The 12,882-nt window shown below is 37.7% G+C and overlaps 1 protein-coding gene across 1 annotated transcript; it reads right to left on the minus strand.

Annotated features, from left to right (window-relative positions):
* Nucleotides 1–599: 599 nt before the first annotated feature.
* On the minus strand, nt 600–4,177 carry Smp_079710 (hypothetical protein; the record flags this gene model as incomplete). The annotated part of the gene is made up of 3 exons (XM_018799444.1): nt 600–823; nt 866–972; nt 4,101–4,177. 3 exons carry the CDS (start codon nt 4,175–4,177, stop codon nt 738–740), a joined length of 270 nt encoding a protein of 89 aa, XP_018651232.1. The 3' UTR covers nt 600–737.
* Nucleotides 4,178–12,882: the final 8,705 nt, after the last annotated feature.

The raw sequence follows: 12,882 nt of genomic DNA on the forward strand, positions 1-12,882 counted from the left end.
CTTGTTGAAAAGTGGTCAATATAAGTATATTTGTTAGCAGTTTTACAAGTGAACGTACCGGACAAATAATGTCCATCTCAGTCTACTGATCCACCGAAAGTCATGAAATACCTAAAAGAAACTCATAATTCCCTAAAAGCCATCACTAGTTTTGCGTGAATAATTTAAATTTTCTTTACATATATTCACCTTGAATTCCATGTAAAAGGAAAAAATCGTAGAAACAATTAATCTAGTGTCGCTTTATCATAAATGCAATTCCTATAGTAAATATCAACGTGACTATAACTTAATAGTCGACACATTTGATACCTCCATATGGCAATTTACAAGACATCGATGGAGTTGCGAACGACTTAAAGCCCAGATACATCCAAACTATTTAAGTAACAGCCTATCGCCAGTTGGTTAATCTGCAATGTGAATAATATTCCTCAATAGATTTTTCATGTGATTTGCAGATAAATTAAGCAATGAGAAACGATTCGCTATTATGCGAGATGTTAACCCGCTACATCAGGTCCTTAAAAAATAGTCTGCTGTTTTGTCCAGCAGACTAGTCTGGGATTAGGACTTCGCATTCACGAAAAACATATGTTCACCCAAGATTGATTTATATTTTAACAAGTTGAATATTTCTTTTGCTGACACAAATGAATAAAAATTACAACAATGCTATTTATCCTGAAAGTTATTAATTGTAAACTAATTTGCGTAGAATTGTTACAAAAAAACATTTATACTCGATCTAGAGTCTTCAGTCTCGAAATTATATCATCAGCTGTGTTATTTGCCACTGAAATATAGTCTTCCTTCCCCATCTCTATAACAAGAAAGTAAACAATAAAAAACTAATTAAACTAACCATAACGAGCAAACACTTTTGGTGTGATCCCTTCTGATTCACGAATCATAAACTTCACATGAGGATTGGCAGATTTTAGAGACAGATAGTGACGTGAAATGAAATCCCTGTAGGTTTACAGAAAAATGAGAACTGTATATTGTCTAAATAAATCTTGGCGACTTATAAAAACGCAGTAATCATACCTGGCAAAGGCTATAAGAGCGTAGCCATAGGAGGACATCGCTAAAAGGATAATGGACTGTCTTCACTCTCAGCCCTACCAGAGCACTCACAGGCCAATAAATAGTAGGACATTTATCCCTAAAAGTTTGACTGCTTTCTGTTTTATTGTTGACATTTTCTATAGTGAGAATACGAATACATCTGCACACCCGTAACAAGCCAACGCTAAAAGGAAACTTGACACTCAAATAAAGCATTCATTGATAGGGGAACGATAACTTCACATGGTTTAAAATCGTCAGTAAATAAAACCAAATGAATTTTGTAGTTAATTATGCGTAGAAACAAGAGGGTTTAGATAAACAAACCACATGACTAACGATGATATATTGTGGATTGTTATCCAGTCTAACATTTCTCCACGATTGTAGGGAAGATTAGACAAACTGAAAGACGACTACTGAATTACTGGCGATGAGAACTGAAAAATCGGAAGACATAACAGAAAAACTGTAAGACAGCCCTCCATATTGGGCAGAAAAGCTACATGGACTCGTGGTCAGAACTAATTTTTTTATTTTCGCACGCATGATAATCCGCGAGGTGTTGTCGATTTCCAATATAAATTTATATCGAGTTCATCAATATTAGTATGCTGTAGTAGAAATCAGACATGATTTTCTGAAAGCTGAAAACTGATAACTCATCATACGTACGAACGAAAGTCATCATTTTTATGTAGTGTCGAACCTAACACATACGCATGTTGGTCCAAGTTCCAGCACAGGGGAGTAGAAGTAGCAGTAGTACCAACGGTAGCAGAAAAGATTAGGTGTAAAAAAAAAAATAAAGAGATATAACAAAACTTTGAGGTTCGGAAACTTAGGAAAAATTAAGGATGAATATACCTGCGCACTTGTGGAAAATTTTAGACCATGTTACCCAAAGTCTCTAAACACTGGTCATAGTAATCGCCCAGACCTTAAACTAGTGGTCTTTAGCGTTTTATTGTTATTTACATAGAAACTACAATTAAAATATAGCAAATATTTACACCTACACAATACTGTAAACACAAAGACTATATCGCCTTCGACTATTACTAAGATGATAGATAAAATTTTATTATTTATGACACATAGTTTGGAATTCCTATGACTATACGACACAATTACATTTCCGGACTTAAGTAGATATAAAAAATAGGGTAGGACTAAACTATACTGCCAAACCAATCAGAAGCTTTTGCGGGTTTTCAAGGTCACGGCGCTAAGATTAGTACCTGATGCTTACGTACGATCGGTTTACAGAGGACTTTAGGGTAGACGTGATAATTCAGCGTCTACAAGAGAAGTGATCATAAGATTTTGGCGCACAATTCAATTATCCATTCGGATAAATAGAGTTTTGGCATTATAGCTGATGTCAGTTCGTGATGAAAACCCTAAGTATAGTTCCTAGCCTTAACCGTGAACTTTAAATCATAATTTGAATTCTTCACACAGGTTTATACCCTCATTTGGTCTTAGTTATTATGTTGACACTCTCAGAGTCACTCTAGCGTCGCTCAAAAGTTGTCCATAACTTATAGTCTCACTCATAACCCTAAACCCTAACCCTAAACCTTAACTCTAACCCTAAACCGTAAACCATACCAATATACTATCATTACTGAAGCTATGTGGTCGAGGCTAAAATAATTTTTGAGACCTTATCATGGTTTCAGAGGTCGACTACTATGGAGCCATATGGATGTGTTCCTGTACCGTATGCACTATGATTTTAGAACTTCTGAACCTATATCTGACCTTGAGAAGGTTTTGACCCATGTAAAAGAAGTGTTTCTACTTTAATTCTTTGGTTTTGTATAATAAATTTATACTGTACATCAACTGTCTTCTGATTGGCTAATATTTCTCAAGGTTATTTAAGATTCGTTCAAAGGTCGGCAGTATAGTTTAGTCCTACCAAAAATAGTACACTAGCAAGATCCCCGGGTTCCTCTCAAAAATGAATGGGTCAAGGGAATACTTAAGGGAAAACCCTAACGCCCTGGTACGGCCGAGAGTGGGGAGAGTCCGCTCTCCCTCTCCAAATGCCCTCACATGGCCAGCGAATATATAGCCTCTGCCAGGGAAGTCCTACTCACTGCCTTTTCGTGGCGGGGGTGTTGTTTACGAGATTGAGAGGACGAAAAGCGAATGTCCGTCGCTTTAACCGGGTTGGTGGACACGGAGGATCCATCTAGAGAAATTGGAAAACCCTGAATCCAAACCAACGGTGTATATGGGCTACAAAATCCTGAGGGAACAAATGGCGTACGAATCAATCGTTGATCACCGGCTACCATGGGACTGCATCTCCTCACGATGCTCCACTGCCTTGTGGATCAGATCTTTCGGTCAAAGGCTCCGGATGTGGGCCCCTAAGAAAACCACCTGCTTCAGTTCGGGCACCTGGGCAGTATCACAGCCCTCAAGCAAATCGAATGAGATTTGTATGGCGCATATGTATCTGGTGCTTCCTTGTACCAATATTTATGTGTTTAAATAATAAATAATAATAATATCCTGCAGCCATGACCATTTTGGGATATCCCGAGATAATTTGCGTTATTTTTCAAAAGTGATAGTAACGTACGTAAGCAATCTAAACCAAAGGACTAAGAGGGTAAGACGAATGTTAACGATCCACTTCGAATTAGTATGTACTTAGAGACTGACATATATAATTATAGCAGTAAGGAAAATCAAACAATAGGTAGACTTGTAAAACGTTTACAGTGATCTTGAGTAGATGGACAATAACAAATACATAAAACCCTTTTGACTATTAAAATCGAACCATATACTTCGGACTTTTGACTGCTTAAACATGCGAAAGTAACTGAATTGCCGCTACAGTTATCAACGTGAACAAATATTCCCGTTATTCCTGAAAGGTGACTAAACTTTACTCACTTAAGTATGAAACTTTATATTTTATCTAGTTGATGAAAAAAACAAATCTAGCGGGTGAAAATGCCCAGAAAATAAAGATGGGTTTTGGACAAAAACGGCAATTAACAAACCTAATTCCAGCGCTCGAAGGAGCAGTATGAGCAACGAGAAAGCGCAGTTCTCTAACCTTGGCTCCAAACTTAGCCATAACGCAAACCTTAAACACCGCGCCAACGTACGTTCAAGATTCAGATTTAAATTCAAATGCTTCAAATGATTATGGACGGAATAGACGAAGCTTTCGCTTAACGAGCTTCCGTGTCTAGTAGCAGTAGATCACCAATACCTCCAGGCAAGAACCCAGGTATATTAACGATAATAGGAAAAAACGAAAGTGGTAAATCATAATGTTATCCTCATTCTTAAAGAATAGGTCAAGTTTCCTCTTAAAGGACTCCTGGAAAGTTGCTTGGACTAGCTCAGTCGGCAGCGAATTCCAGCACTTGACAACTTTTAAGGAGTAGAAGTTGTGTCTACAGTCCGTTCTGCTATGTTGAGTATCCAGTTTCTGGGTGTTATCCCTCAGGTTAGTACTGTGACTAAGCTTAAGTAGATGTTTAAGGGGGTTACCAGAAGTGTTAATGATACTGCACGTCATTAGAAGGTCACCTCTAGCATGTAAGGGTTAAGTGATTGGAGGGCGCTCTTCATAAGGCTCGAATTTGAGTCCCCGAACTGACTTCGTGGCTGAAAGGATAATAAGTAGTTGTGTATACCATCACATATCAGGGACTCCATAGTTTTAGATGGTATATAGAGCAAGGACCACTGGTTGGTAGCTTGAGGGTTCGCTGCGTCGACCTCCTTTGAAAACTGGTGTGATGTGAGCCAGTTTCCAAATTTCCAGTAGTTTGCCTCGATTCAGCGAGTGTGAGCACGTCACGCTAAGCGGTGTTGCCAGGGTTGAAGCTGCTTCCCTCTGTATAGCAGAATGAACCATATCCGGACCATGAAAAGTATCTTTCCTTATTTGCTGCAGTTTCCAGAACACCAAGTCGGCGCTCAGGTTCACTTCGGAAAGTCCTGTGAAATGTTGCAGATGAAGCTTTCATCAGTATGGTTGGTGTGTGTCGGTTGAAATGTCCGAGAGTATTGTTCAGCCAAACGGTTAACGGCGTCACCGTCGTTATCGGTTAGACCATCAGGACCTAGCGGTTGGGAAACTTCAGTTTTACCTTGTCGAAGAGAAGCTGCGTAACGGAATAAGCTTTTCGGATTGGAGACAAATTTGTCGATCAGCTTGGTCTGGTACTGAAGCCTGTCTTTTCTTATTGCTTTTGTTCATATGTTCCTCATATGTTTGTAATGTCTGTACGCGCCGTTGTTATCAGTTCGTTTGCATTCAGCTTAACAGTTCCTTTTGCAGCTTAGCAAACGAAGAGTGGGGTTCTCGATGATTGTAGGTTGTTTTTAGCTTTCGGGACCGTTTGAGGAACCGAATGCTTAGTAGCACTTAAGAGTGTGTGCAGTAAGAAATCCCAATGAGCATCCACTTCAAGTTGAGGGTGAACATCCAAGTTCACCTGTTGTAGATGGTCCTGTAAAGCTGACATATTCAAGCGTGTGAAATTCCAGAGCCTGTTGTTGGAGGGATATCTTAGCTCAGTTTTGCTGACAAAACTGAAGGCGTGATCGCTTCTCCACAGGGAGGATTTGTGTTGTAAGGACATAAGACATACAGCCTATGTTGTTCCTTTCCAGGTATGCTTCTGCGAATGTCTAGTCTTCTCTTGAATGAGTCAATTGAAGTTGAGGACACCACTGCTTCGGGTAACACGTCCCAATAAATGATGACTCTCTGTGAAAACCTAGGCACCACGATTGTTTTGTTCGTTATTTGCTTTTCTACTCACCTGCTATGTCCTCTGAGATGTCCCGCTCTAGTGGGAAGAAAAAGAGAATATATTGGGTCAAAAATCATTTCTTAGTATTCTATACATCAAAATCAGATCACCTCTTAATCTGGGATAGGAGAGAGTAAAGAGGTCTAGCTTTTCAAACCACTCTTTTAATGGTAAGCCCCGGAGCCCTGGAATCGCACAAGTAGCTGCCCTTTGTACCTTTTCCAGGATATTTGAATCACGTTTTAAACAGTAGCTTGCAGCCTGAACGTGGTTCTCAAGCATAGTTCTTACTAAGGTTGTGCATACTGTAGTGGACATGGTAGTATCTGACTTTGTAAATATTCATCATAAAACCCATAGGGTTCTAAAACTCTTGACTGCGACCTCTCGGCTATGGGCCGCGGTCTTAGGGTCATAACTCACTGTCACCCCAAGATCTTAGTGAGACTGGATCACAGGTACAGTCACTTCCCCTGTGCTGTAGCTATGTAACGTCATATCCCCGAAGTGCATATGGACACACTTTGCCACGTTGATAGGCGTTAGTCACTCTTCAGACCAGTTAATCACAATATTTACGTCTGCCTGAAGTGTGCATGCATCTATATCTCCTGTTATTTCTCGCCACATTTTTACATCGTTGGTGCATAATAACATTGTGGACTTAACTATACTTGTGAGATCATTTGCAAACAATACAAAAAGTAAAGGACAGAGAAAAGAACCTTGAGGTACTCTACTAAGTACTAGTCACTATCTCTTTTTTCTCTTTTTCCTTCTAAATAAATATTAATCTTAAGATTACGAAGCTTTGGATTAAGACAATAATTTGTGTTACGCCGAATTCAACTTATCAGACTCGTTTTATCTTCACTATGTATATACACCTCATACACATTGATTATCTTTTGCACTTAATTGAAACTTTCATAGCATCACCCAAAACTATGACTGTCCCCGCACAAACACTTATTCTAACATCATATCTTACCGCAATAATAAGTTATTTACTTATCAATTTATTCTGTTTTATTTTATTTTTATTACTCGTTTTTGCTATGCATACATAGCTGTTTATTCTTGTTCTGCGTTAAGATATTTACGTATTCCGCGTCTCCTTTATTTCCATTTCCTTAGTTTCTTCCTTTCCTTCTTCAAAATCAATTCAAAATTCTTGCCAATTACGCAGAACCTGATTTATTATTACTATTCTATTATTAATATTTTATTTTCCCTTCCTTTCTCAAACATGGCAAATGTAATGCTAACATTATTGAAAATTGTGTATTATTGCGTTTTTGAAGAGACCCAAAATGGTTTCTCCACAGCACTTATGTACCCATAAGATGTTTGTGAATAATAATAATAATAATAGTCTCCAGGTGAAGCACCTCGACTTTACTCTTACTTTCTGTCTTCGATCTAGTAGGAAATCCTTAGGCCATTTTGAAAGACGTCCGGCAATTCCGAGATTCTCTAGCTTCAATCGCAGTCTATTTGTTGGCACCTTTTCGAATGTTTTGCTGAAGTCTATGTAGACAACATCCACTAATGTTCCGTTGCCTAGAGCCTCTATCTATTTCTCCTTTGCTACAAGGAGGTCTGTTGTGAAACCATGTTGTTCACTGTTTAACAAGTTATTAGTTTCCATAAATGTTACTATGGTCTTTTTGACTATTCTGTCCAGTATTTTAACTACAGCATTGGTCAGGCTGACAGGTCTGTAGTTCGATGGAAGTTATCTTGGTCCCGTTTTATGCATGATAGTGATGATTGCGTCCTTCCAGTCCGTAGGTAACACACCTTGGCCAAATGACGTGTTGAATATCGCAGTTAGTGGGGCTGCAATATATTGTGCAATATGTTTCAGGACTTTGGGGTTTAGTTAATCTAGTCCTGTTGACGATTTACTGTCTAAGGTGCTAAGAGCCTTAAGTACATCGTCTCGACCGAAGTCCACGGGGAGAAGAAGGTTTGTTGACTTTGTATTCGCGTCAAGTTATTCGTCTAGAAGAGGCTTCTGAGTGAAAACTGTCTCAAAATAGTTTGCCACAACTTCTGCCTTCCCTGATCGTCCTCTATCGTCTGAGATCCACTCCCTTCCACAGTTAGGTTGGGAATCCAATACTACATCCTTGTTCTGCAATTTATGTATGTGAATAGTCTTTTAGGCTGCTTGAGTGCAGATTGTGCCAACTGCATTTCATATTTTCTCTGAGCTTTCCGAATTTCAATTATACAAATGTTTCTTACCTATCTGTAGCGTTCCAACGTACCTGCTGTGCCAAGGCTGATAACAACATCCCAACATTTCTCCTTTTGTTTCAGTAAACGTCGAATATCACGGCCTATCCAGGGATTGCCGTACTTCTTCTCCTTTGGGACTATCCAGGGTATGTATGGTTGAATTACCCGATTGTATAACTGCCTAAAATAGGTCGATGACTTTTGCGCTGATGCCCAAAGCATCAAAGAAATGAAACTTATCATGTTTTGTAGAAGCGTTTTTCTCTCCGTTTGACTCCAATATATGATATCCCATTAACTGATTATTTAAACAGGTCAATTCTCCTAGTAGCACTATGAATTTACTCGAGAATAGGCAAAAGCCAGAATATCAGCTGTTGGGATAGTGTATTGTTATGAATCAATAAAATCTTCATGTGCGCGAAAGGTAGTCACACTAGCTAGTGAGTGTGAAAAGTCGAATCATTCTTATGTCTTTTATGAGTGTTAGTCAATTGTGGGTAAGTTATTTGTTGACTGTGTTAACAACTAATAGAAGGGTAGATGAAGATTGAGGTGCAGACCAACATGTTTTCATTTGAACTGACACATACTTCTACAATGTCGGTTAATTGTCTAAATTTCGCCAGAAGTTTACCCTTTTCATTATTTTGGACCACGGCAATGAGTGTCATCAATAAATAGACAATAATGTCAATCTTATCTCTAACATCCTTGAGAGATCTACATTAGAGTTTTATGGGAAAGAAAATCAGCTATGACAGAGCCTAGAGATGAACCCATTAGCTTTTTCATCAATTTGTCATTATTATGTGCTATTAAAAGTGAAATGAACGTTCATTGTGCTTTTAAAAGCTATTCCTTATGACTAACCTCAAAAATTCCAATATCAATCTGTCTTTCAAGCTGTTGGTGTACAGAATCGACTGTCTCGGTTAATGGTGAATTGGTAAATAAGGAAGCAATACCTAGGGAAATTATCCGTTTTCTGTGTAGATTTGTAGATGGCGTCGAGTCTCGATTGACTATGACCACCACTACAGTAAGATTACGCGTCTGAAAACGACTTGGTTCCTTTGAGAGCTCGTAAACCAGAAGGCTGTAACTGGTCCAGATAAAGTATATTTGTTGGCAATCTTGTGGTATCGAAAGAATACCGAGACTTGCCAACGAGTACAGGCGAAAAGGCAGAGCACAAGAAAGTTCGAACGAACAAGATGGTCGACCGAACGAAACGTCATTTTTATAGAGTTAAACAAAACGAGTACAGTAGAACAATCACTAGTACAATTAGTTATAATAGTAATTGTTTCCATTATACCAATCGTGTTCTCGTCGAGAAAAGTAAGTCACTACAGATTCATGCATTTTACCTTGGAAATGAAGTCGGAAACTTCTTTAACGCTTTTATTAACAACTAATTTGTGTAGAACCCTTTGTTCGAACTAGCCACTTTTCAGCACTACAGTATTTGGAGCCATCATATATATCTAAAGCTGAACAAAGAGGAATTTGGTAGGATCATTCAAAATTAAGTTCATTTTGTCGATATAATGTACTCTTTTCATATGAACTAGCCTTTTCCCATTGTCTGGTTAGCTTATAATTATAGTATTATCTCTTATAAGCTTATGTGAAGCATCTCGATGTTGTTTGACAAGTGGAATATGTTATTCGCAACTGTCAATCAACGTGGTCTTAAAGTAAGTTAGTTGCTCAAATGCCCTCGAGACCAAGTATTCTGTTTATGAAAATGAATTCTCAAGTTGTACATCCGTGTCTAGTGTGGCAAATCCCGGCAGGTGGTTCGTACTCCTCTACAAGGGGTAGCAGGGGTAAGTAGATAAGTTTCATGACTTCGTTGTCGATACACGAAGTATCAAATCTATGATTTCAGTTCAAAATCCAAAGTCATCAGACTGCCGTACGGTATTGATGATTACAAACTGCCTATTCTCGGATGCTGCAGTTTACCAATTAAAAGATTAAGAATGCTTCATTAATAAACTGTAAATTTCCAGTCAATAAGAATGCACCATATACACTTCAATTACAGAATTTACAAATGTTTACAGTACAATTTTTCTTACTGACTACTGCAAACTATTCTGATAAATCTCTTAAAAACCTTATAACTACAAATCCAGAGTAAGAAGAGTTGTTCATTTTTCCAAAACATGTCTACCCCAATGTTCAGACAAAAACAATAATTCCGTAAATTTTGAAATCAGTCCTATTTCTGGCACAACACAAAAAGCTTGTAGAGATAGGACCATAAAACCTATTTTGTAAATAATGTTTCATAGTTTTCGCATGTATTTTGTGTATTTTTCATGTTCTGTACATTTAGCATTAAACAATTGTACTTGTTGTTTAAGTGTATTACTTTGAACACTGGTAATTTGACTTCCTTCCGTTTTGAGTACATCATATCGCGACATTGTTACTGCTCTACAATAAAAACACTCTAACCCACATCTGCATCGTTCTGCCGTGTCTGCTAATATGTTAAATGACATATTAATTGCATACCGTCTCTGTTTATAGACAATCGTGATATTCTCATTGAATTTTACGCTTGGTAAACCTATTGGATCTATATCGTCCATATTGGGATTACTAAGCTTTTATAATTGTTGATTATCTAGACTAAACTCAACTGAACACGCAATAGCCTGAAGAATTAAGTAACGTCCCTTATTTTTGTCCGTGTGTAACTAACTTATTAACTGTTAACTGTTACATAAACTTTAGACGTAATATTTTGTTGCTAATTTTGGTTATCATACGTTTTGGTCCACCACAAGCTAAAGGAAATGGATGAATTCATTAAATTCAGAATAGCCAGACCTCACTCCAAAGAAACATGAACGAAATCATTTCATTTAAGATCTTTTTAGTCAAATTTGATTGGTACACATGAGAATCACATTAAAGCATAATTTTACAGTAACCGACCAGTAATTGAAGATGTATGGAACTAACTTACATAACTTAAGTGGTAACCAAAAGTTAATCGTAACTACAACTATGTATATTTCAAACAAATTACAATGACACCATGGCGATGGTAGGTCTACCAAAGTTTTTCTCTGTATGCAAAGGTCAGATCAAAAGCTCTTGATGACAAAGTCCTCCGAAAAGCTGAGTAAAAGTGTGTACATCACCAGCATAGGTGATCTGTGTCGATGATTGAGGCCTACTTGAGTTGGATAGCAATAGCGTGACCTTATGGAATACATTAAAATCACACCTCGAGGTTAATACATAACGTGGGTTCCCTTTTTGTCGTATCCAGGCACTACTGTTAATTGCATGACTTCATAACTTAAACGTTATGACAGAAATGTATCGGTAATACTACGAACAGAAACAAAGTGTAACCAATACTGAATGCGCCTGTCCATGGTGTGTAATCGGTTGATGCGCGTCAGTTGTCCTTGACCATGACGAAAACTTGCCGGATCATTTGTCGAGGGTATAATGACATATGACTGACCATACAAGTGGTATACACTTCCTGTTAATTAATTAAAATGTTTTAGAGACATCTACGCTGAGTTCATTCTCCATTAAAAGTTTATTGATTACAATTGTGAATACTCTACATCTTTTCAGACACAACTTATGAAGAATATGTTTCAAAAATCTTGTAAATTTTATTTTCTTTTAGTCCTTCCTTTGTACTCTTCTCCACAAGTATGTGCGGATTGGTAAACACATTTGAAAGTGACCTCCGAATGGTATTCATCCACTTCCGATTGGTTCCAGGAACCTTTAGTGCTATAAACTGAAAATAATTGGGCTTCACGTAAGCTTATTTTCAGTGCTGCCTGAAAACTCCTGACGTATGAATTCCAGATAGATAAAGACAGGTTTTCTGTAAACAGCTTTTTGTTTGGAACTTTCCATGATCATTCTTATGTATTTCGTAATAAATTTCTTAGTATTTCCAATTTTTATAAGACACTTTTCAATATGTGTCATTTCTTCTTATATTATTTTTAACCGGACACAACCTTATTGCCTTTTAATATTTTCAACTGTTATAATCAAACACAAAAAAAGAGGAAATAAAAGCAAATGTTGGAGAAATCTTGAGGATATTCTGCAAGAAAATTTGGTGTGAATAAAGGTAAAAGTACATAAAATTTGTTGTTCAGAGGAATTTTCACCTGAATTTCCTTATTAAAGGGAAATATCTCGAAGTTATCAGCTTAACTTTGGCTTACATCAATATCAAATAGTCTAGTTTTCCTGTATATATGAACTTATTAATCCGTATGTGACCGAACAAATATCAAATAAAAATTAAAGAATTCATTGTAGAAGGAGGTTTTGTGGAGATTTTAGTAATTTTATATAGTTGAAATCATCAGTCGTTTGAAGCTAGACCACAATGGAAAATCTGGAAGCACTGGACGGCCGTTTCATCCTATTGTGGGACTCCTCAGCAGTGCGCATCCACGATCCCACCTCGCGAGATTCCAACCCGGGACCTATCGGTCTCGCGTGCGAGCGCTTAACCACTGGACCACTGAGATGGCCGGCATCCAACGGTGTTAATGTTTAACTTCAAACAATCCATGAAATTGAGCAACCATTCACCATTGTCTTCAGTGAGTTACTATCTCACAACAAACCTGGTTGAACTCCACTGGTCAATGCTTCTCACTCGAACTCCAGAAAATACCTCATGGAGCCAGTCACTAGTGAGCATATGATCATTATTAGAAGGGGGTTTTGTGGAGATTTTATTAAT

Source organism: Schistosoma mansoni, chromosome 3 (assembly GCF_000237925.1).
Source record: "Schistosoma mansoni strain Puerto Rico chromosome 3, complete genome".
Lineage (NCBI taxonomy): Eukaryota > Metazoa > Platyhelminthes > Trematoda > Strigeidida > Schistosomatidae > Schistosoma > Schistosoma mansoni.